This window comes from Zingiber officinale, chromosome 11B, assembly GCF_018446385.1.
Source record: "Zingiber officinale cultivar Zhangliang chromosome 11B, Zo_v1.1, whole genome shotgun sequence".
Lineage (NCBI taxonomy): Eukaryota > Viridiplantae > Streptophyta > Magnoliopsida > Zingiberales > Zingiberaceae > Zingiber > Zingiber officinale.
The window spans coordinates 35,922,285-35,949,077 of record NC_056007.1 but is presented as its reverse complement, the minus strand read 5'-3'; the positions used below and the strand labels follow the sequence as shown (position 1 = coordinate 35,949,077).

The 26,793-nt window shown below is 35.9% G+C and overlaps 1 protein-coding gene across 2 annotated transcripts in view; it reads right to left on the bottom strand.

The window, feature by feature from the left end:
* The window catches only part of LOC122034440 (chromatin assembly factor 1 subunit FAS2 homolog), a 44,868-nt gene extending 22,755 nt beyond the window's left edge, over nt 1–22,113 (bottom strand). Inside the window, exons 1-11 of one of the 2 annotated variants that reach the window (XR_006126707.1) lie at nt 21,929–22,113; nt 20,809–20,920; nt 16,119–16,145; nt 15,940–16,012; nt 15,763–15,866; nt 15,467–15,681; nt 15,269–15,371; nt 1,072–1,144; nt 486–574; nt 273–411; nt 15–115 (exon numbers count right to left, since the gene is read on the bottom strand). Coding sequence is in view for 1 of the 2 variants with exons in the window: in XM_042593696.1 (XP_042449630.1) it covers nt 15–115; nt 273–411; nt 486–574; nt 1,072–1,144; nt 15,269–15,371; nt 15,467–15,681; nt 15,763–15,866; nt 15,940–16,012; nt 16,119–16,145; nt 20,809–20,920; nt 21,929–22,042 (1,150 nt within the window). In the remaining variant the exon portion in view is untranslated. The remainder of the gene's footprint in view (nt 1–14; nt 116–272; nt 412–485; nt 575–1,071; nt 1,145–15,268; nt 15,372–15,466; nt 15,682–15,762; nt 15,867–15,939; nt 16,013–16,118; nt 16,146–20,808; nt 20,921–21,928) is intronic. The other variant, XM_042593696.1, reaches the window with a different exon arrangement.
* Nucleotides 22,114–26,793: the final 4,680 nt, after the last annotated feature.

The window sequence follows — 26,793 nt, the reverse complement described above, 5'->3', positions numbered from 1 at the left end:
TTTAATCTATGTACCTGAGGCAGACAAGGGTTCTCCAAGTTCACCTTTCTCAAATTCTATAATGGTACAATATCCATCCCTTGAGGACAGTGACACATACTTAGCATCAGAAGACCTTACAAAAAAAAAAAGGTAGTTTGATAAGAGACTAAAAAACATAGCTCCTTTTGCTAAAGGCTCTTGAAAATATAGTTATTGACCATGAAGGATAATCATAGGATTCCTCTGGCTAAAAAATTGCCAACCACAAATCATAATTCACTAAAACAGACCATGCAATATCTGTGATGGCTGCATAATGTAGTCCAGCAAAGATGGCAATGGGTGGCATGCTTTCGGTGTCGTAGATGTACAAAGAGTTCAAGGTTGCCAGACCAAAAATGACTCTATATGGTAGTTTAAAGAAACCAGCTGCAGGTAGCAAAAAATAATTAGCTCCAATATAGCTTCATCTAAACTTCATTGTTGTAAACGAAAAGACTTACCTGAGTTAGAACCTCGAAGAGCAAAAAGAACAGGACAGAATCTGACAACAACTATTGGTTTGCTAGTCTGTGAGAGTTGCATGGCTGGTCTGTCAAACAAGTGCAGTGGTCAAATTATAAAAGCAAGGTATAGTATATTAATGGTAGACGCCAGCTGAAGGCCATCTACACTATAGGGGAATTAGAATTGTCATATTTAACTAATAGACTGCTCAAAAATACTGCATGCCAGCAAGATTTTCACTATTTAGATATTCATGTACTAGAGTTATCATATGGCTGACAATGTTTTGTCTTGAGTTGGAGTATCAGTTATATTAAGAACAGATACAGTTCCTACATGTGTCCATTACTAAAGAGCCCGGACTGACATCAATCTTGACCCCACACACACAAACATGAGCATAAACATGCAGAGACATGGGCACCCTCCGCATATATCAAAAAAGCACAAAAGCAAAGTACCTGAAAATAAAGAAAGTTAAAAAATGAATACTTATATGTACCTAAAAAGATCCCTATAAAGATGAACATAAGCAGAGAGAACATACCCTCCTTGAGGAATAAAGAAAAAAATAAAACATACCTAGAAAGATCGCTCCTTGAGAGAACATAAGCAGTATTTATAGTTCCAGACGAACATGAATATTTGTATGTACCTAAAAAATGCCAAAAAGGAGCAGAGTTAGAAAACTTCAAGCCAACCTCTTTTTCAGTATTTCAGTAAACTTCCATGACCAATTTAGTTACAAGTGCAGGAAAATATGAAAATAGCAGTGAAATCCACAAAAATGAACTTAGACACTCTAGTAATGCCTATAAACAATGTCCACTAATAAAATATTTTGGCACCTTATTTCCATCCATATTTCCTTCTCTCGTAGGAGGCATGATGCAAATGAATAAGTAGGTTATGTCAAGTGCAGGCACACAAATTTGTAAGATGAAAAGGAGATATTAGGCACTAATGGCCATAGATTGAAATATTAGCCCATAACACCTCAGGCAGACAACACTTAATAGTTCAAGCACAGATGAAGAAGCATCATAGCTCTAATATGTTGAGACCAGCCTGAAGCGCTGAGCCACATGCTCATCCAACAAATTGTTGTATACCAATACTCATTCACAATGAGCCTTGGAAATATGAGAGCTGCCTTGAACCAATCAAAACCATGATTCCATTATGAGTCATGGCTAGTTTTCCAAGATGACAAATTTCATTCACCGTGACAAAACCAACAATACATTAAATGAATTAGAATGTGCTTCAAAAAAAAAATTTGTTACATTGCATGAATTACCCATATTTGTTAAATAAGAATGGTGAATTTATAATTGAAAAACTTCCGAAAGTTGTTTGGCACCCAACCTAAATTCTCATCAACTTTTCATCTACAAATTGATGGTCACACCAAAGTTAATGGTTATAGTTTAGGAATCTTGCTTGGATTTCAAGCAGATGAAATGTTGATGTAATTTAGAACAGTTCTGCTCATTACCAAATTAACTTACAACAATTTTACAAATAGATTATTGCTAGACGTCCTTTCGTTGTTGTTTAGAGATTTAAAGCTCATCAAGTTGTTTACTTGATTTCTCTTTCCACCCATTAGAGTCTATTGAGGAGTTTGCTAAGCAAGTTCAAGGGATTCATACTGATGTTAGGATAAGATGAACTAAGTAATGAGCTTATAGGATCCATGCTGATGCCCACCGTAATCATAAAGAGTATGAGTATGAATTCTTTCTAAAACACTCCAAGAAAATGGACGCTTGCTCTATCAATCTCTGTTTTTTATTTTTTATTTTTGATAAATAATTGATTATAAGAAGATCATGAAATATACATCATATCCCTTAAACACTTATTAAAAACACATCTAGCCATTCATATAAGATGAACTATACAAGATATTGCCAAGTGTCATGCCTTGGTGAAAATCTATGAGCCCCTATATTGCTACTTGAAAACTCGTATCATCTGCTCCTGTTGCATCTCAAGTCATGCTCAAATCTTCAGCCAAGATATGGCATTCGTGGAGCATCAAAAGAATGCATGCTCCAACAATTACTCCACAGTCTTGCATAGCACATAGTTTTTTTTCTTGTACACCTGGAGATCAAAAGTCTCCCATGCGCCAAAAGCCAAACTGTGAAAGCATGCCTTGGCTAGATATATGGCTTCCGCACAATGTTGGTCCAAGCCTTCTTGTTTCCTTGAGTCCGAAAGAAACGATATGCTCTAGAGACATCCTTGCCAGTTTGCGCAAACCATCCACAGCCGACCAGAGCATTCAAGTGTTTCATCCCAGATTGTTAGTATCTTTTTAATCAATGGGGAGTCTGCATGCTTTGTTGTCCATGTCCATACACCTACATGGCCCACATATGTGTAATGAATCCATTTGATCCATAAGGTGTCCTGTTTTTCAAGAGAAAATTACGTTTTTAGTCATGTAAGTTACACTTTTTTCAATCGTAGTCCTGTTATGAGTCAATTTATATTTTTAGTCCTGTAACTTATAATATTTTCCAATTTCAATCCTTTTTCCTTTAAAATTGAAATTTTTCAACGAAAATGATGAGTTGTAAATTGAATTTGGGGATTTTAATTTTTTATGACCCATGTGCTTTTTATATTCCAACCACAAACTAGACATTTTTAGTTGAAAATTTTCAAATTTGGAGGAAAAAGGATTGAAATTGAACAATATTATAAGTTACAGGACTAAGAACGTAAATTAACTCATAACAGGACTAAAACTGAAAAAGATACAAGTTACAGGACTGAAAATGTAATTTTCTCGTTTTTCATGGATAGTCCATAAGACCCGAGAAAAAAGGGCTTTGTTCCATACCCATAAATTTCTTAAGCCATATCCCCTCATCCCTTGGCAAGCATATATATCAGCCCGAGATATAAGTGGGTGTTTTGGCGTCCAAACAAATGACCTATATAATAAATATATCTTATCTATGATATCATATGGGATTAGCAAAATGGATAGCCAAGTATTGCTCTGATTAACTCCATTTTCCTGCATATGATAACGCTCGTCTCGGTCGAGAATTTATTTTGGCAATTACTGCATCTATTAGAACTCCATAATTCGATGCTTACAATTTTTCCAAGGCTATGAGTATACCCAATTATTGCAAAAGAAATCCAAAACCTCTAGTAATCTACTCTTGGTACCTTCATCAACTCCAGCCATAGAGATGCTTGATTTCAAATGATTCACATAAAGTCCTGCCATTCTACTAAAATGCTATTCTACTAAAATGCTGAAAACATTACACAAAAATTGAGGTCGACGTGACTTCCCGCCTCACAAACAATAGATCATCTGCATACATCAAATGTGTGATTCCCATGGCAGCACATTTTGGATGATAATGAAAGTTCGGCCTTATTGTTGCTCTCTGCAATGCACGCGAAATTATTTCCAAGAACATATCAAAGAGATACGGCAAAAACAAATCACCCTATTAGAGGCCCCAAGCACCCTGAATGTGGTCATGCATTCCTCCGGATACTTGTTGATGCAATTGTCTCTAGGTTAAAGCTGACCAGTTCGACTCAAGCTTGAGTTTTAATGTTTGACAATATATGGAGATTGCATGTGCAATTGTCCATTAGGGAGAATGTTGGTGCAAGTCTCCTCTGGTCAAAAGTTGACTGGGTTGATATGTGAGAAAGGTCAAGTAGGTCAAGGTATTGGAAAAGTCCTAACTGCAGGTTAGGCAAAGACAAAACCAACAGAATGGTTGGTAGAAAAAGAAAAACTAAGTGGGTCAATAAAAACCGGACACTTTGTGTGAAAAGTGCTAGTGAGTGAAGGCAGACAATGAGAAAAGTCCTAGTGAATGAAGCCGGGTAGTTGGAAAGTCCGGGTGAGTGAAGTCAGACAGTTAGAAAGTCCTAATGAGTGAAGTTAAACGGTAAGGAAACGTTGATGAGTGAAGAATGAGTGAAAATAAGTGGTGAAATGTCCTCGTGAGTGAAATCAGACATTAGAAAATCCAGGTGGGTCAAAGATTGACCGGACACCTAGTGCTTGGAAGTCCAAGTGGATCATGAAGGACCGGACACTTGGTACGAAAAAAAAGTCCAAATGGATCATGGAGGCCCCGACACTTGGCACAAAAAGTTGACAAAGTCCAAGTGGATTAAAGGTTGGCAGGACACTTGGTGGACAAGTCCCAACAGGTCACGATTAATCGGATGTTGGGCAAAGGAACCCTAGATATGGATTAAGCAAGTTAGGATTAGGCAATCGATTGGGACAATCAATTGACCCTAAGCTAATCGATTAGGTAATCGGCTAGGAAATTCTTACGAGAACATAGAAACGGCCCAGATCGATTGGTCAATCGATTGGGTTGAGCCTAATCGATTGGACCAATCGACTAGGGCCAAGAGATTCGTGAAGGGAAATTCGAGAAAACTAGACTGCATCAATTAGACCAATTAATTAATCGATTGGGTCAATCGACTAGGCAGTGTTTTGTCGCGAGAAGAGGGAATCAATTTGGGTTAATCGATTAAAGTCTTTTTGCAAGTGAACAGAGAGTTACGAAATCGATTGGATAATCGATTAAGGCTCTCTGAATCGATTGGGATGACTCACCAATCGATTAGGGTTCGAAAAAAGAGTCGTTCTACATGTGTTGGACGATCGAATAACATGACAATCGATTAGGGAAAAGCCTAATCGATTAGAGACGTCAAGTGAACCCTAGAAAAGGGTTTCGGTGAAGGCTTGAATAAAAAGACTCACGATAGCTTTCAATGCTGGTTCTTAAGATTGGGGGAGACAAGTGCTTCTGTATTTCCCACCTTCAAGAGGCATTCCAAAGCAAGAAAAGCTCAAGCAAATCAAGGTTCAAAGTGCTAAGTCGTGTTTCAATTTGTATTTGCGTTTGTTTCCTTGTTTCAAGTTGTTTTTCGTGTTGTGAGCTTGTACGAGGCTACTCTGTCTTCGGATTATTTCCGAGAATGAGTGTTTTTATAGTGTAAATGTGTGCACTGTGTGGATCCTTGGATTAGTCACCTCGTTGGGATTAGTCACCTCGTTGAGATGGATACCAAGTAAATCCTTGTGTTAGCATTGGAGAGTTCTTCGCTTCAAGTATTTCATTGCAAATCATCTTCGTCGAATCGAGTGAAGCTATTCACCCCCTCTAGCTCCCCTTGGTCCTAACACATATCAAAGAGATACAACAAAAACAAATCACCCTATTGGAGACCCCAAGCACCCTAAATGTGGTCACACATTCCTCTATTGATCACAATAGAGTATGTGATCGAATCACATCATCCGCAATCCAAGAGGTTAATCATTGACAGAAAAATCATGATATGCATTTCCGTGGACTAACTAAATCATTACATATTTCTCGTGGAGATTTTATTTACGCTGGTACTTTCTAAGTAATTAAACTGGAACGGGAATGCGAAATGACTTTAGTTTTCGTTGATTTATTAAGTGATGATTTTATTGAAAAAGATCAAAGTCGTGGTATTTTCTTCACTAAGATTGGGTTTCTATATTAGGTGTTATACTCAAGGCTTCAGGGGATATTCATGTTTGGCATATGCCTGTGCTGACCGAAATCTTTGGGGATGATTCCATACTACAGTTTGGAGGAGAAACTTTCGGACACCCTTCACATTCCTCTTGGTGATGGATCGACCCTGAATAAAATTTGCTTGTGTCGGATCTAAAATGTTATCTATCATGCAAGTTATGTAGCTTCCTCCAAAATGATAACAAGATGATGCCTCCAAGGGCTTATTCACCAAGGAGGTCGACGAGATTTGTCGCCTTCACACCAACGATGTGACTATAAGGACTCTATTGAACTCCCCCTCGTCAAGCTTTGCCTCGAGCATAATATTTCTTTTCTCAACATTTGTCACAATTTGTAGGTCCTTAATGTGGCTTGAAGTGGATCCCCATATGAGGACGCAGTGGTGTTCGATGTGATTCCTAACCCAAACACCATTCTCTGAAACACACTCATCTCTAGTTCGACTATTTTAGTCACCTTATCTGTCAATCATAGTTGTAAAAAGCGTGAGCGCAAAAAAGCGTGAGGCGCAAAAAAGCACTAAGGGTATGAGAACTTAAAGCGCAAAGTGAAGTGCACACTTTACGAAAAAAAATGTAATAAACAAAAGGACTATTATATCTATTAAAGTCTTTGAAAATGTCTTTGAAAACCCAAATGGCCATAAAAATTATTCATTAATAAAGCTATAGATTATTAAAAAAAAATAAAAATAAATATGATTTAAAAAAACTATTAGAATTTTTTAATTTTAAATATAAAATTATTAGAATATAATTATGATTTATATGATTTAATAATATTTATTAGATTTTTAATTTAAAATATAAAATTATCAAAATATAAATGAATTAATAAAATTTATTATAATTTTTTTTATTTTAAATATAAAATTATTAGAATATAAATATGATTTATATGAATTAATATATTTGATTTATTTTAATTCTAAAAATATATAATAAATTTTATCTATTTATCTCTTGGCTATGTTATTATTATTTTTAATATACCCAATCAACCCCTAACTTAAATAAATAGCCAAATATATTTCTTAAAATCTTAATCAAATAATCCTATTAAAATATATAAAAGTTTATTTTAAATTCTAAAAAAATCTAATAAATTTTATATATTCCTAAAATCCTCCACAAGAGTCACTCCGTGTGTTACCGTAACCACAATTTTTTTAGTTTTTTAGTTTAATTATTTTTTATTTTTTATTTTTTATTTTTTAAATATGTATTTTTTATAAATAAACTGTAATTAATAATAGTTATAAAATATTAAAAATTATTTCAAAAATTTTAAATAATTTTAAAATTTAATAAATACTTTATAAAATAATTTAAAATTTTTAAATAATTTTAAAATTAAATATAAATTAAAAATAATCTAAATTTTTTAAAAATATATATAATTCTTCCAATGATTTTTTTCCGTGTTTCAGAATACGGTTAACCAACATGTTAACTAATCGATTACGATAAATTGGATCGGATTTTGCAGTTTTTTCTTCTGCAGTACCTCGACGTGACATGGGCGTGAAAGAGGTTCAAGAATCAGTTTTCTTTTTATAAGGACATTTCAAATAATTCTTTTAATTAATAATTTACAAATACATTTAAATAAATAATTTAAAATTTTCAAATAATTTTATAATTATTTTTATCTTTTCAAAAGATTTTATAATTTTAAATTTATTTCTAAATTTTGAGAATCAACTATTTTTTAAAATAATTTTTATAAAAGTGTAATAGGTATTATGCTATGAGATAATATTGAAATATAAATTCACTATCTCAAAAAATAAAGTATATTTAATAATCAAATATTAATAAAATTAATATACATTTATATTTAAAATTTAAAGAAATACTGAAATTATATCGACACGATACGATACCGAAACCGTATCGTTTGTCGAGATTTTAAACCTTAATTATAGCAAGTGGTGAAAAAAAAAACACAGATATCCTTCAGCTGATCCTTCGGAGTTGTCTTTAACTAGTGGAAGATCAGTAGATGGCGACAACGAAATTGAATGGGAGGAAGAAAAGCCAACACAAGTAGATCCTCAGGTATGAATTTCTCAGACTCAACTCTACATATCCTATAGTTATTAATGCAAGTTTGAATGAAGTTGAACATGCTAACTCTTACAAAGAGCAAACCAAACGTTGGCATGACAAGCCAATCCTACATAGAGAATTTCATGAAGGAGATCTTGTGCTACTTTTCAATTCTAGGTTAAAACTTTTCCTAAGTTCAAAAAATATATTTTTATGGAGTTGTTGATGTATGAAGTGAAACCACAAGTTCTTTTAAGATGAATGGGTAAGATTGAAGACACTTCCTTACTGTGACAAAAGGTGAAACTATCATCTTGATAGTCCCTCCCAGTGGCCCCACACTTCCTAGAATAGGATAAATCATGAGGGGCTTTGCCCAACAAATTCCAATGAGTCATATATTCAGGACCTTACAATTGAACCATTGCCCCGGCTATTTTCAGGAATATAGGTAGTATACCTTCCTTAGCTTGCACTGGACTTATCTGGTCAAAACTTCTGTTATTCCTGAGATAGTTTTCACCTCTGATTACTGAGATAAGAACTGAGGAAGTTTAAGAAGAGTAATTACTAGTTTAGAAAAACAAGATAAAAGTCCCTACTTTGTTCAGTTCTTTATAGAAATAGCGTTATTAAACATAGACACATGGAGACAGATGTTTACAAAGAGGTGGTATAAACAAATGGAGACAGGTATTTACATAGAGGTGGTATAGACAAATGGACTTTACATTGACTGAGAAACGAAACAGCAGACTTACAAAAACTTACGGAGCTGAGATTGTGTGCACGCTTTTGGGGCACTCTCTCTTTTTGCCCTGGGGTGGAAACAGGAAGGGCTTTTATAGAGAAAATGGGGGAAGAAAAGGACAGGTCGAAAGCATAAGAGAAGAAAAAGGGAGGCCTTAGTGGAGAAAAATTCCTTCGTGAAGAAGGAAAGACAGCTGGTGAGCAGGTGGAAATGGGGACCGTTGGGGAAGAGCAAAGTAAGGCACTTGGAGGATAAGAGTGAAAAGAAAGTGGAGCTGGAAAGTTATAATAGTAGTGGGACCCTTAAGCTTCTATCATGTTTTCAAGGTTCTGGTCACCGATAGAATCCATTGAGGGAGTAACACTGGTTTCCTGGGCTTCATTGAACTACCATGTTAAGCGTAAGAACTGTTGGCTTGGACCTCACTTCTTTAGGCCTTGGCGAGAGCTGTTTTGTAAGCTCTAGCAGAAAGGGCTGAAGTAGCTCGTGCTTTATAAGACCATCGTTCAGCTTTCCTTTTGTAGTGTTTAGTAATGTTGTATGTTGGGTTGTAAAAGAAAAAGGGAAAAACCAAGTACCCATGTCTCTGGGCCAATAAATTTTTTCTGTGTATGTTTCTTCGGCTAGGATGTATTCATTAGGATCTTCTTGCACGTCCAATTGGACCCTTGGACAGAAGCTCTCTAGTGTTTGACTTGGTCTGTTAATGATGGAAAAGCATCTCAATCAATATCAAAATCAGTAGTGTAGTCATCAAATTCTGGTTGTCTTCCATTAAGTTCATCAATATCTATTATAATAAGATGCTTTGCAGGTTGAATCCTCAAATCAACCCATTCTGGAGGAGAGCTATCGATAGTACATATGACATATGTTTCTTCTTCTTCAAGAGCTAAAGAAATAATCTGCCCAAGTTTCTTTGGGAAGTTTTGGATGGAATCAGGATCATGTACCCATAGTTTATGAAGAAGGCCATAATCCATTACGAGGAATGGGGTAATTAATCTGCCTTTAATATTTGGAGGTTCATAGGTATCAATATTGATATGTACCTTTTTTGAAAGAATATACAAGTAGCGCATGCAGGGATAAGGCAACTAGTGAAAGATACTTCCTTAATGAACCTATTGAGAAAGGAGGGAAGCATAACATCCTTTCTAGATGGAGAATAATAGGGGTCAAGCAAGCTTATGACCTAAAATAAGTGTGTTTCTTGGGAGGCAACCCAAATTTATTTTTCATTTAAGTTTAATTTCTTTTGGTAGTTTATTTGCAATTTGATGTTTTAATGTTTTGATTTGATTAATACCATGTTCGGGATAGCAAGATCCACAACCAAACCGCGGTAACCGTCGTGGATCATTCATGAGTGAAAGGCTAAAATCTTTTGGAACCAGCAAGAAACACGGTCTAACCGTGGTAGCCACCACGACCGTAGAGAAAAGAGGAATGGTTACAACATGCACCACAGCCCGCCCGTGGTAGCCACCACGACCATGGAGCACAAGGGAACATCTAGTTGTGTGGAAGCAGTGTGAACCATGGCCAAACAGTGGTAAGCACAACAACCGTGGTCCCTTGCGCACCGAAGGGTTGGAATACTCAAAATGCACCACGGCCAGATCGTGGATCGTTCCATGACCGTGGCACGTAAAAAATCACGGGTAGAAGTGTAAAAGACACAGTCATGGAGGGTATAAAACAAAAAAAAAATCTATTCCTCTCTTGATACTCATCCTCACAACCATCAAAACCACTATTCTCCTCAAAACCCTAATTTTCCCGCGCTCCCAAACCTCATCCTCTCAAGCCTTCTAAACCCTCATTCTCTTCCTTTCCCAACCTTCTTCTCACAGCCTCCAAAAGAACTGTACCTCTTCTCACAGCCACCATCTTCTCCTCTCCTTTTCCCCTCAAAACCCTAACCTCCATTTCCCCTCTTCTTCAACTTTCTCTTTTTTTTGTTGCAGTGACACAATGGCGTCCAAAAGACAATGTAGCAAAGGTTCAAGCTCAAAATCGAAACGGAAGGGGAAAGCTTCCACTAGGGGTAACAATTTTAACCCTCTTGGTATTATTTTTCGTGATGAAACCCAAAAGGCTACGTACAATACACTTGTTAAAAGAAAAATTGTGAATACTAGATACCTAGATGGTAATGTGCTTGATGTTTTGGGACTTAAGGATGACGTATTTTGGATGATAGAATAAGTAGGATGGAATACCTTTATTAACATGAAATATCCTATTGATATTATAGTATCACCCTAGAGTTTTTAAGTTTTATTGAGGCTAGTGTGTCGTGAGGAGGGTTCTGATGAAGGTCACATCTCTTTCCGTCTTTTTAATACTGAACATAGACTTACCCTTAAACAATTCAATACCGTCTTTTTTTTGGTAATTTAGGCATCCAACTTTTTGAACTAACCGACTAATCCTGGAGGTGATCGGCTCGACTCCACGGACGATTCCCACTGGCCATAAATCAAGAAGCGCTCGCGGAGGTCCATCCAAACAGTCAACGTTCTTAGGGTGGAGGAAAATCCCTGTAGTGTATCACAGCTGGGATTCGATCCTTAGATTTCTGGTTAACCGCTTGGAGGGTCTAAACGCTGCACTGTATCCCTAAGGGAAATTCAATACCATCTTCAGTTTACCTTGTGGTGGGGAGGAAAGAGATCCCTCCGATTTTAGAGTGGATAATGCTTGGGTTGATTTCACTAACGTACTTAGTTATGATTTCTCTAGGGCTAAGGCCTCCACAATCCTTGTTTCCGCTATCTCCAACGAATCATATCCCACTATTTTCAATCACGGAGATAGCGATGGTGCGGTCCTTCAATAGTGAGTTGATGTTTTTATAGGCTATGCTGAACAATGTAAATTTAGACACAAGCTCCCACTTCGTGAGACACCTCGCCAAAGCCTATAAGGCTTCGTAGGGAAGATTGTTATAGGCGAGCGCATCACCCTTATTGTTCTCACCTTAAATTATGATTTAATGGTTTATAAGAAGCCACGGGCAGCACAAATTGACATGGAATTTTGTGTTGCAATTATAATGATTGTCAAGGATGAGGATTGCTATAGCCTCTCCTTAAAGACCAAGCTCCACGTCCCGTTCCTGATCATGAGCATACCACCGTAGGTGTACGAGCCAACTGGGCCTTTCCTAGTGGTCCTCGGCATAAACCACTTACCGTGGAGTAACCCACTCGTCCATCCACTCAGGCTATAGGCATTCCTCTTCTTTTGCGGGACTCTTCTTTTTCAGGTTATACGAAGGACGCTTTCTCTTGGATTCACACCTCCATTAATGTTATTCAAGTCGAGCAAGCCGAGCAGCGCGACATGATTGAAGCGCACATTTCTCGAGGTCATTTCCCTTTGAGAACAAATGGAATTTTTAAGTTTGGGGGAGTTATAGTATTTCAATAGTTATCATGTTTTTATTTGCTTTTATTTCATTAATCATGTTTTTATTTATTTTTATTGTATGACATTATCATGTAGAAATTTTTTGCATTTATGAATTTGTGCTCATATCTTTAGCGATTCGTTTTCTTCTATATGTAATATTATGATCTAAGTATTGTTAAGTCAGAGAGTTTCGTTGTTTGCCTACTTGATAAGGATCCCTTTTCACATAAACTTAGCTTCTAGGGTTGAAGCATCCGAGAAGAGTTGTTATTTCCTACACTTAGTACCCTAGTTTCCTTGGGGGCTCCCACTTCATTTGGCTAATGGAGAAACACTCTACTCGAAAGACTGAAAAAAAATGTTATGATGAGCAAAGGCAATAAGTACCCCTTTGAGACCAAGTGGTTAATGGGGAATACTTATTGCATTTAAGCTTATCTCGACATCGAGTGCTCCTTTAAGACTAAGTGTGGAAGATGCAAAACATTAGGAGGGACGAGTCATGCGTTTGGTGCCAAAAGTAATGTGCCCTTTACATCGAAAATTTGGAGAATGTAGTGGTTAATGGGGAATACTTATTGCATTTTAGCTTATCTCGACATCGAGTGCTCCTTTAAGACTAAGTGTGGAAGATGCAAAACATTAGAAGGGATGAGTCATGCGTTTGGTGGCAAAAGTAATGTGCCCTTTACATCGGAAATTTGGAGAACGTAGTGGTTAATGGGGAATACTTATTGCATTTTAGCTTATCTCGACATCGAGTGCTCCTTTAAGACTAAGTGTGGAAGATGCAAAACATTAGGAGGGACGAGTCATGCGTTTGGTGGCAAAAGTAATGTGCCCTTTACATCGGAAATTTGGAGAACATAGTGAAATGAAGAAATAACTTGGATTTGCATCTATCTTAGAGTCAATACACTTGCACCAGTGAAGCGAATACAAAACTTTCAGATTAAGTCATAGTGAAATAATTTGTAAGCCTATGCACATAAAATAACACTACGTAATAGGATTAGATAAATTTCTCAAAAATGATAAGTTTCATTCACACACATTAGTTTTTGACTATATATTTTGCTTAGGGATAAGTAAAGATTTAAGGTTGTGGAAGTTTGATGTCATGTGTGAATTATGCATATGTTTTTTATCTTATTTAGCATACATTTGTTGCATTACATGAGTATATTTTTTGTAAAATTGTTGCATTTGCATTCATTTTATCTTTTTAGTTTGGATGACTGTAATTTGTATTTTGTATTGACAAAAAGTGAAGATCTTAGTGTTGGAGCATGCTTGGAGATGCAAAATTTGAGAAAACAAATGGCAGAATGATACACGGCCGTGGATAATCTGAGAAATCAGATCAGCCTGTGGAGCGTTGACTAGAACAAGCAGCAAGAACCATGACCGTAGACACTACTGAAGTAAAGTGTAGATTCAAGGTAGAACGATCCACGGCCACCCCGTGTAACGTTCCACGACCATGGATCATTAGGTTTAAATGATGACAACGCCCTTTTATTTCAAAAAATATGTTAGGGTTTGGGGGATATAAAAAGAAGTAAAGGACAGCAGTTTAGGGCATCTGGTGATAGCCGATCAGAGTGAAAGTTGCATCCAAGACTTCCAAGGAGCTAAGAGATACCGAATATCAAAGAACATGTGGAGATCTTCCAGAAACAGACAAACATCCACAATCAAGTTCTTTCATTACTTGATCTTTATTTTTCAGATTGTAAAATGCTTTTATTGATTTCAATGAATTGTATCTTCAACGTTATGGAGTAGTTTTCTTATTCCAGGATTAGAGATTAGCCCGATAACATATTGACATTGAAGTTTGGTTTCCTTCTCTTATTAATGTTATGATTGTCTTGATTCAATTTTAGTGTGCTCAAATCGTTTGCATTACTTAGAAATTAAGTGACGAACTGAGAGGTCAACCTTAGTCTCGGAACTACAAAATTGAACTTGAGTTTTTGATCACGAAAGTAGTTCAAAATCTCTCAAGAGTAACACTGAATATCAAGGATCTTAAAGGGTTTAGTCTAATTCAATCGTGGTTTAAAGTGTCGTGCCGAGACGGTCGAAACAAGCGAAACATCTCGTTCCGCCCAGCGATTGGCATCGGCATGTCGATACGACCACGACACCAGACCCATGGCAATTGCGACGTGTTGCGCGACCCCGTGGCTGCAACGGAGGAGTTGCTCAACCCCGCAAAAGCAGCGAAGGGGTTGCATAACCCTTCCGCTACCGACCCTAGAGGTGTCGCGCGACCCTGCAACCGCTGTAGAGGGGTCACACGACCACCGTAGTCGTGCCGGAGAAGTCACGCAATCCCCGCGGCCATGGTTGAGGGGTCGCGCAACCCCACGGCAGCGCCGAGGTCGCGCAATCTAGCGAGTGGTGTCGGATTTTGGATTTTTTTAATTAAACTTAGGTTAATTATTTTAATCAACTCCTAGCTATGATGGAGATAATCTAAAGAAGCTTTATTAAACCCTAATAAAATTATCTAATTAATTTTATATTTCATTTATTTTAATTTAAAAATTATAATAAAATTTTTATTTATTTATTTATCTATTTTCATATCTTTTCCTTTTTTTAAAGATTATTTTTTATATTTTTATTTTGTTTATTTTTTAAATATTTTATTTTTAATTAATATATTTTATATTTAAAAAATACTGAAACTATATCGGCACGACACGATATAGTACCGAAACCTTATCATTCTGGTCTAGAACCGAAACCTCGTCAAAGGTCGAAATTTTAAATCTTGAATTCAACTACCATGAGTAAAATAATAATATTATTAATAACTAGCATAGAGAATGTTACCAAAAATAATAATAATAATAATATAACATTAAGAGTAAAATAAATTTTAAATAGAGGAAAGGAAGCAAAGTAATGGGGCAAATAACAAAAACTATGAAAGACCATTACATTTATACCTGCAGGTACTATTAAAAAGGTTCCATCGGGAGACCATGCCAACCTTCTGAAGAAGGATGGTAACGTTTCATCATGAAATAGATGAGATTTTCCTGAGATAGACTGAAAATCAATCAACAAATAAATAGACACCTATTAGTATGGTTTGCAAGTCTATATGCAATATGGTTAACCAAAACAATTTCCAACTTACTAACCTTGGAATGATCAAAGTTTTGTGGGTCTGATTTTGTGAGAACATGCTGGCAGACATAATTCAGTTTCTCACCTCCCTTATGTTTACTCTGAGTCCTATTAGCATAAATCCGGCAAGTCCGGTCAGAGCTAAGAGAAGCAACATAATGGCCCAAAGGATCCCATGCAACACCTTGAACATAATGCAAATGTGCATCCAGCATTTGGCGGACCAATCCTAAGTTATTGGCGCACATTTATTCCAATGACTATCCAAGCGGTAAAGTGAAAGAAGTTTAGGCAACTAACTGTGACAAACCTTTATTGACATCCCATATTATGCAAGAATTATCAACTGAACCAGAAATCAAACTTTCTCCATTAGGAGACCACTCAAGGTCAAGAACATCTTTCCGATGAAATCTAATTAGAACATTAATATTAGGACCACAACAATTTCAGCTATGATGGAAAAAAAATTTACTAGAAGGCCTACAATAATGTCTTGTGCACTTTCCAAGATTGACTATCATCTGTCAAGTGTAGCTTCCAAATAACCAGCTCACCTCCTGCAAATCCAAAAGATGTGCATAGACAACTATCAGTATCCATAAATAGTGAAAAAAACAAATGACTTAAATCAAGTAACTAATTGAACAAATGGAAGATGCATACCATCAGCACCTGATGCAATGTAATCCCCTGCAAAAAATCACAATAACTTTTACTATGTTTATAGAATCAACTTGAGAGAATATGTATGGACAATGGATAATCAGACCTGAAATCATAGAACATTAATGCTCAAATAAGCAATTACTTTTTTTTTGAAAATTAGTCTATGTCAAAATGTTGTACTTCAATTTCTTTCAGAAACTGATTCCCAATAATATATCAGAGCAAAATAATTTATATAAATGTTTAATTGTGCATTAAAAAAATATTGAAAATTGTACTGAAGCACCAGGAAATGTGCCAGATGTTCGTCTAAGACAATTAAAATGATCATATAAGTAAAATAAAATAAAATAAAATAAAATATAAAGCGAGTTTCATTCATATGAATTCCTTCTTTATTGCTTGGGACTACATGCCACACATTACAGAATAAAAATAATTATGAGACGGTACCTAGACACAAATGTTAGTACTGAAGGCAATAAGGATGACAAAAGATATCAATAGTTAAACAATCTGTAATGCAACTTCTGATATAGCACATGCAAAAATAAAGCCTTGCCAAATAGAGATCATGCAAAGAAGATAATTGTAATCACCTTGAAAAGTTTTTGTGGATTTAGCCACAAGTATTTATTAACAATCAATAAGAGAGTAAAAGAATGTGGGAAATAACTCAAAAACATACTTAGAATAGGTCACATTTTTAAGTGAACGACTGAAAAAAAATGTAGATGTCTGTGTTAGTCAGGTTAATCTGCTAGTATCTGCTGAACCATTTCAAAAATGAAAATGAGGAACACAGATTATATTTAATGAAATAAACAGTATTCCACGATTGCTGAATCATTCCATCTCAAACAAGAAACACAAACGATAAGTTAGCTAACTAAGGTAATCTGGTCTCAAGCAACGTTTGAAATGTCATTTCGTGCCGCCCGGCGGGAGGCGTCCCCGTCTCGGCCGAAACCGGCACGGGAGGCGTCCCCGTCTCGGCGGCGCCGGAGGAGACGCGGGACGCCTCCGGCGGCGTCCCGCGACGCCTTCTGCACCGAAGGCGCCGTGCACGACGCCTTCGGCAGCGCCGAAGGCGTCGCACACGATGGCTTTTGCGGCGCCGGAATCGTCCGGCAGGGTCGCCGGAGGCGTCCGGCGACGCTTCCGACGTCGCCGGATGCCCCTCGCGAGATCGCGGCGCGATCTCGCGTACTGCCGTGAGTTTTTTTTTTTCTTTTTCTGTTTTTAATAATTATTTATTTTATTTAATTAATTTAAAGAATTCCAAGGAGGATGTGCGGAGGATGTGTGATATTTCTAGGAGCCTTTCATAAATCCTAATTAAATTATCCTAATAAAATATATAAAAAATATATTTAAAATTAAAATAAATTAAATAAATTTTATTAATTAATATTCTGAAAAAATAATATTTTAAATTTCATTTAAAAATTTTAAAAAATATATAATAATTCTTATTTATATTCTAATATATTTTTTATTATTTTAAATTTCATTTAAATTTTCAAAAAAATTCTAAAAAAATTTAAAAAATTCTAATAAATTATATTTATATTCTGATATTTTTTTAAAAAAAATTTACTTGATATTTTTTACTATTTAAAATATATATTATTTAATTAATAATTAATTAAATGAATAAATAGTTAATTTATATAATTATTATTAATATAAAGTAATATCTTGTATTAATTTATATACTTATTATTATTATTATTATTATAAATATTTCCATTTTAATTTGAATTATTAATATATCAATTCTATTTAAATAATTTTTTTTAATTATTTTTTCTAATAATATTAAATTATTCAATAATTGAGAACTTATAATAAATCAATATACAACTTATTTTTATATATACAATAAACATATTTATCTTATAATTACTATAGATAAATAAAAAATACCGAAACTGTATCGGCACGGCACGATACGATACCGAAATCGTATCGTTCCGGTCTGAGACCAAAACCTCGACACGGGTCGAAATTTTAAACCTTGGTCTCAAGACATCATAGGTTGTCATAAACAAACTGAAAACTTTTTGTTACTTTGGAGGGAATTATTCCTCAATGAATAAAGGTAGGTAGCGCCAACTACCTTATAAAAATGCTATTGATATCATGTAACATTACAAAAATAACCCTATGAGATACATATTTACACATAGGTTCCAACACTCTCCCTCAAGTTGGTTTGAATACATTGTAAAATTCCGAGTTATTACAGTATATTCAACTCTAGTTGCTCTCAACGAGTTTAGTTAGCAAATCTATCAACTGATCGTCCAAAATAACAAAGAGTTGTATTTTCTCTCCAATGGAGTAACAATTAATTTCTATGTTGTCTTTTCATGAAAAAAATAGATTGAAGACTATATGCAATGCGGCTTGATTGTCACAAAGTTTCATTTGTTCTAAAGGGCATCTTACCTCAATTATTAAATGCTTACCCTCACATATTGTTCTACCACTGTTTACTTTTACTATTTTTTTTTTTTTTGAAATAAGATTCCCTCCCTTAAAAGGATATAATAACCCGATTTAGATTGCTTTCTCTAGGACAAACCAGTCTACATAGAACAAAATACATTTTCCAAGAGCATTCTTAAGATATCGGAGAATTCTTAAGGCCATTAGCAATGGCCCTGACATGGGTTATTCTAGAAATTAAGTAATTGATCACTGCAAATGAAATGTCAAATCTAATGACTGAGAGATAGTTCAATTTTCTAGGTTGATCAAGGGTTCCCTGTCCTAGTACTATCCTACCACTATAATCCACAGGAGTATCTATTGGTTAAATCCCTAAAATCTAAACCAACTCAAGCATATCAAATACATAATTGCGCTGAGAGATATATAGATACCTTAGAGTAAGCCACCTTCATGTCAAGAAAATTCTTGAGGATACCTAATCCTATTCTAGATGTGTTGATAAAGAAAAACCTTCAATTGTGCAATTCCAATGGAATCATCACCCGTAATGATGATATCATCCACCTATACAATAAGAAGAATACACTTCCCTAATTAAAAGATAAGATCAAATTTCGAGTGATCTGTCAAGTATGACTGGAGCCATAGTAGTGGACACACTATCAATCTGAGCAACTTGTGCAATGTGAGACAACTAGCTAGTAGGATATCCATGAAGCATGTAACAAGTATCTCTGATATGTCCAAGTCTACCACAATAGGTACAATTAATCCTATTTTGGCCAAACCAAACACCCCTACCCCTTCATCAACCTCCTTGCCCCCATGCCCACCACCATCCAGCCACTCCAAAGGTCAAGTAGACCAAAGCAAAATGATTGGCAACAAGATCAACTCATGGTGAAGTTGTAGTAGAGGCTTGCAATATTCGAGGAGCCGCCCAAAATCTAAGACTTCACTAGTAGTTCATATAAAACTGTATGGAGAAATATGATAATTAACAGCTTATTGAAATGGTCACTTATGTCTCAAACATCCAAAATGATCAAGAATATGTCCATAAAATGGGTTGTGATAGTCTAAACGAGATTTGCATGAGAGGTCATCTTAGTGTCACCATGGTGCAATAGAAATAGACTACCAATCACGTCGTAAGCTCAAGAGATGTCACCCATATCCAATGCTTGATTCCACGTCAAAGTCTCATAACTCAAGAAGTAGCATCAAAAGTTAGTCATTAAGCTAAGATTAATAGACAACCACAAGGCAAGAAATTGCACATTAGTTTGCTCCCGCATGACCTATACAGGCTCTAAAGTATCAATTGCTCATGTAGTGATGATCCAACTTCCCTTAACCCATAACCCACACACAAACAATTACAGCCCATGAAAAATACTTCTTTCCATTCAACTTCTCGGTGGTAATCATCTTGGATTCTAAGAGACTAGAGGGCGGTCACAGTCCGAGGCATTGGGGATATAGAAGACGATGATTCTAACATTTGAGAGCTTTCTTAAATTTGAGTTATTCACTAGGACTCTAGGGCTTTAGAGTATTGTTGTTGCGAGAAGAGAAACAACTTGGTGTGATTAGCAACTGTGGATGCTGGCAGACGAAGTCAAACTACACAAAAAAAAAAATGTAAGACTTTGCAGGGATGTGTGCTGAGAATGCAAGACAGTGCACAAAGGATGTCAAATAGGAGCAACACTTGCCAGTGTCATAAGAAAATAGATATACGCTCAGCATCATAGACAAACGGACTAGACAATTAAAGCTTGCACATGTCACTAATTTAATCCACAAGAGCTTGTGGATGGGCAGGACACTCATGACGAAAGAACAAGATGCATGAAAAGAGAAGAATACAATGCACATAAGAAAAGGGAAAAGAGAAGAATGTCCGTGAAGGGAGTTCATATAGATTGAAATATTGCGCAAATGATCCGAAGAAAAGTTATGTGAGAAAGAATGACGGCTCTAATATCATATTCCTTTGGGGAAATTATTTCTTGATGAATAATCCTAGGTAGCCCCCAGTACCTTATATAGATGTTACTGATATCACAGAATATCACAAGTGTACCCCTATGAGATACATAGTTGCACATAGGTCCAACACTTCTAACCAGCATTTTAAAAGTTGAATGGCAGTTTGATAGAGAAGAATGATTGAAAGTTGCTTCAATAACAAACAATTGATATGCCATCAATGATTTATTACCAGAAGGAGAGAACCGCAACACATTGACAGCTGTACAGTGGTAAGAAAGACTGTTCTGATATAAAACAGTTGGAAGTTGCTTTTCTGATTCACCCGATTTCAGAAGCCACAGCTGTAGTCATTAATATTTCAATAAATTGGAAAACAAATATTAGAATAGCATTCAAAATACAAGATCAATTCATAAATATTAAACACTAAAAAGGCAGCCTGGAGCAGCTCCTGCCAATGCAGGATCCGAGAAAAGGGTTTATTGTACGCTACTTGCTTTGTAAGAGGTTATTTCCAAGACTCAAACTCGTGACCTCCAGGTCACATGGGGGCAACTTTACCGTTGTGCCGAGACTCTCCTTCTCATAAATATTAGTGTTCTCATAAATATTAAACACTAAGGACAAAATAAATCCCAGAAAGGTACAAAGCTTAGCATGTTGTGGATATTGTAGGTGTGTCAATTTCTTTGGTAATTCACTTTGAAAGAGATGCACTCAAGGTGATACAAGTAGTACTTCTTGAAGATAAAACTCATCATAAGGCATAAGGCACTTATGATATTTTTAAAAGCCATAAGGCAAGCCATGTGTTCAACAAATCTAGCCTTAGGGTCTCGCATCAACAACTAACAGTGGGGGATAACAAACAGAAACATTAGTTATTACCAAGCAATAACTGACCAACAGCTTTTGTATTCAAGTGCATACCCCAAAGCTGCAAGCTTTTGGGTTCAGATGTGGAGAAATAGCTTAAGAAGTGAAAGAAAATAGACGGTGGTAGTCTTCTTGTGTGTTCCCCAGATGAAACGACAAAGGAGCTAGCAGTATCTCATTTTGTCGAAAAATTGCAAATGTGCAGTTACCAAAGATTAGGAGAAAAACAATTTTGCATGAGAATTGGTACAGCATCATCAAAATAGAAGGAGAAATTCCAATTTTGATCAACTTCACAAGAAAAAAGACAAGGAATTAAAAATTACTTGACTGTGAACTAACCAAAACTAACGCTTTTGTCCTTAAATTAAACAAAAGACGGGAATACGTCAAAACCCGCATTTTAGAGCATGAAGCTAATGTGACCGGAATGCCGAGAATTCTTGAATCCACGGAAAGTAGAAGATCAGGACCTTGATATCGTGATCGGCGCCGCCGGTGGCGAGTGCCCCAGTGCGGGGGTGGAAATCTAGGGTCAGAACCGGCTGAGCGTCATGCCAGTTGACCTGTACCGTCCCTCCCCGCATCCTTGTCTATAACTGCGTCGGGCAGTTTCTTACTTCCGATCCTTAGTATTAGGGTTTAAAAATGTGAAACGGTTCGGAATAGATAAACCCTTTAAATGTTATTTAAAAAATAATTAATTAATTAACGACGTTAAAGTAACGTTGAATTTAGAATCATCGACTTAATTTCATATAAATTTTTTATCAATCATACGACGGATAATTCAGAATTTTAGTATCCATTACGAATTATATTTAGAAAAAAAATTATATTTAAAAAAAAATACTTATAAACACATCATAACTAAAAATTAAATTTATCAATGGAACTATGAATGTCTAATCCTTCTAAATATTATTTTTTAAAAAAAATAGATCATTACATTAGAATAGGTAATTAAATTTATTTTTATGTTTTGATAATTTATCAAAGACCGTAATGAAATTCTTAAATGATGCACAATAATTTATTATTTTTTAAAGGACAATTATTTTTGATAATACCCATCCCACAATTAAAAAGATATATACTTATTAGATTGCATATAACATCGACATCCCTTCTCTCTCATCTTGCCAAAAGCAAATCTCTCTCCACTTCATTCACATAAAAGCAAATCTCTCAAAAAGACAAAACCTTATGCACAAGTCTTCTTATTTCCTTCTCAACTAACGAAAGTCTTACGGTTTTTATCAAAACTCACCTACTAATAATCTTTCTCTCTCTCATTCGAATTTACGATTTAATTTGGCTTTCTCACCCTATGTGTCGATGTTGATCATTTCTCTCCTCTCCACTTCATGCAAGAACTTGGTTCAACCTCTCAATCATCTTCAAAGGTATGTTAGTACTCATCTCTTTCACATGTTTAGGGTTTCTCTTTCACATGTTAGGATTTATCTTTCACATGTTTAGGGTTTCTCTTTCACATGTTAGGATTTATCTTTCACATGTTAACTTACCTTCTTTCGCATGTTAAGAATTTATCTTTCACATCAGGGGATGGACTGTTGGAATCCTAAGATTATTTTAATGTGATCAAACAAGATAACTTAGGTCATGTTGGTTTTAATACATGTGTCTAAGTGAGTAGGAACTTAGGAGCACAAGAAGTCGGGCAAAAGACGCAACTAGCAAGAAAGAAGACACGGGAGAGAGCCGACGGACTGGTGCGTCTGAGAGACGAGGTGTCTAGAGATCTACTCGGTTCTTGTTTTAGCTTTTAGAAACAGTTTAGAACCGAAAAGAATGTTGAAGATGCAAATGAAGATCAATGCAAGCAAGGATTGGAGTGCCAAAGTCATTTTAGAACCAAAATGGACCTGGTCATGCTTAAACCATGGCTAAGTGGCACGACCAAGGAACAAGAAAAGACACTGGCCATGCCAAATGGCACGGCCAGGAAGTGGACTCAACAGTTTTGAAGACTAGGTCGTGCCTTAAAGCACGGCTAGAAGCTTTCCATGCCATCATCCAGAGTCAAATTGGGTTTGGCCGTGTCTTGAGTCACGGCCATACACTTGAACCAACAATTTTAAAGAGCTGGCTGTGCCAATTGGCATGGCCCAGAAGAACCAAAGCAGAGTTACTCTACTTTGTCCATGCCAAACGGCAAGGCCTAGCCATGTGGACAGAGCCAAACAGGCTCTGGCCGTGCCTTAAGACACGACCAAGAAGCCAACAGCAGTGAATGGGTCATGCTATTTGGCATGGCCAAGTAATTGTAGCTGAGACAAATTGGATCTGGCTTTGCCAAATGGCACGACTAGATGCTTAAGGCTTAGTCAGGTCATGCCTAGAGGCATGGCTACCCCGTGCTTCACCTTTATTTAAGGGGCACTTCATCTATGAGCTTGGGGAGGAAGATCCAAGGGCAGAAGAGGACCATCTAGGTCAAATTCTCACATTCGGGGATGCCATCTGGACGATCCAAGGTCGTTCCACTGCTCCATCCTCGTCGGCATTCCAAAATCTACATCCAAGTCATTCACTCGATGTCAAAGGATAAGTTTTTACTCTCTTTCCTTAGGGGTTTAGAAATTTCTATGTTTTTTAGTGCTTGGATTGCATTTCTTCCTATTATGGAGTAGATTCTTATTGTTCTAGGATATAGGAAGTAATTATAATATGTGGATGGTGTAAACTCTATGGAATTACCAATTTCCTAGTTTGATGTAGCTTGTATGCACTTGTTCTGTTTGATGAAATGCTTATATAAAGGCTTTCCCTTATGATCATGAATTTATCTATCTAGATTGCATATCTATATACATAGATCTTATTCTGAGTAGATACATTACTATGTGTCTAAATTCGAACTGTGCATGAACCTAAATTTTTGTTGATCAGATGCATAAATTATCGTCTATTTTGAGTGTGCGTTCAAATATAGCTCAGCATGGCCTTAGGATACTTATTTGAGGTTGAGTATCTAAAGTAATTATCCTTCTATATGGAATGTAACCTCCTAAGGGAGGATGATTCTATGTATGGATAAGTTTATTACTTGACATAATTGGTGATGGAGTCAAAGAAAGAGAGCAACAAGCTAACGATATGGATCATGGTCAACCCACTCTAGATGTTAATGATGATCCATTATGCATCAATGGAGGCTCAATTACAAGGGCTAAGACTAGAAAATGAAGGAAGTACTTAATGTACTAATTGAAGATGTAAAGGTCAAAGCTACCATTGAAGAAAGTTTGACCAAGAGTAAGTCTTTCGGCATAGTCAACCTAATTCAAGCCTTAGATGAGCTTAATTAGCACTTAAGTCTCATGTCTATGTAGTAGGGATATGTAGGCTTAATTTAGACTCAATTTCTACTTTTATTTGCGTTGTAATAAAGTCATAAGCTTAAAATGGCTAAGTAGTCTACATATGCGTTTACTAAATGAGCTTTCTTTTGGCCTTTTATGGTTTTTTGGTCACCTTATAGCTATAAATAAAGGGAGTGACGACCACACATGTATCTTTGATATATTTTTTCAATCTAAAGTACGGTGAGGCTCTCGCTTGTTGGTTCTTCATTGAACTTGAACTTATCAAGGCATCTCCTTGTGGCATTCAAAGACTTATCAACCTCAATCCCAAGGTTGTAGCGTCTTCCATCTCGTATACCAAGGTTCATGCTTTTCTAAGCATTGGGTTGAGGTTTCTTTCATCCATCTTATCGTCTTTAGACATTCCTTCTTTCTGTTTTCAATTCGTTGTAGGTTCTTGAGATATCTTTCTCGTTGCGTTCACATCTTTTGGTATCAGAGCTTTGGTTTTTCTAAATCGATTTGGTTATCCTTTTGTTCTTTGTGCTTGAAACTTTGTCTATTTGTTCAAAATTATCTGTTTATCATTATCATCTCGATCTTAGTGAGTTTTATTCATCTTAATGCTATCAAATTATTTTCGGCAAAAAAAATAGTAAAAAAAAGGGCTGAAATTCAAAAACAATATATATATATTTTTGGCAAAAAAAATAGTAAAAAAAAAGGGATCGAAATTCCAAAAAAAAAATAGAAAAAAAAGGTGAGTATAGAGAATTGTTATTTCTATACTTACACTTTCCAATTCCGTATTTCCTTTAAAGTTTTGCTTATTATATTTACACTTTCCAATTCCGCATTTCCTTTAAAGTTTTGCTTATTATATTTACACTTTCCAATTCCGCATTTCCTTTAAAGTTTTGCCTAGTATACTTTCACTTTCCAATTCCGCATTTCCTTTAAAGTTTTGCCTAGATTTAATTCTGCACCTATCTAGATTAAGTTCTGGCAAATTCCTTTTCAGTTCTTATTTCAAATATCTTTATCTTTTAGTCCCGCATTCTCATAAGTTTTGCCTAGATTCAATTCTAGCAAATTTCCTTTCTGAACTTAATTTAAGTTTTCAATTCTACAATTTGAATTCTTATATCAATTCCTTTCTTTTATCCTATACCTTTGGGATTTTCAATTAGCCAATGATCGTTTACAAGGAATTGTCATAATTCTAAGTTCTTTAAAGAGCTAACATTAACGAGTTGAGTAATTGAGTGACAACAGATTGCATTAATGACGACAAGTGGAGAAGAAGCAAGACCTAGAGAAACACTTGAAACGTGCCTTGAGACAACACTTGGAACGCATGGAAATCAGATTCAATCAAATCCTCGATAGATTGGAGAGACAAGAAGCTGTAATTACTGAATTGCAAAATAGCAAAGCTGATAGAGTTCCTACACGAAGTTCGAAGCAATATAATCGTGAAGACAACAATGATGATGATGATGATGGCATTTCTGAGGACATTGATGATAGAGCTTCTAGTGGCAGATCTGGTGGTATCGGAATTGGTGGTAGAAGGGGAAGGAGTGATTATGTTGATAGAAACTTGGGAAATATCAAAATGAAGATTCCTTCTTTTCAAGGCAAAAGTGATCCAAACGCATATTTGGAGTGAGAAAAGAAAGTAGAATTAGTATTTGATTGTCACAACTACTCTGAAGAAAAGAAGGTAAAACTTGCTGCTGTTGAATTTATTGATGATGCTATTATTTGGTGGGATCAAGTTATTCTAAGCAGAAGAAGAAATAACGAGAGACTTGTTGGCACTTGGGAAGAGATGAAATCAATTATGAGAAAGAGGTTCATTCTATCACATTACTATCGAGATTTGTACCAACGGCTACAAAGTCTAACCCAAGGATCCAGGACTATGGAGGAATACCATAAAAAGATGGAAATTGCCATGATTCGAGCCAATGTGGAGGAGGACCGAGAAGCAACCATAGCAA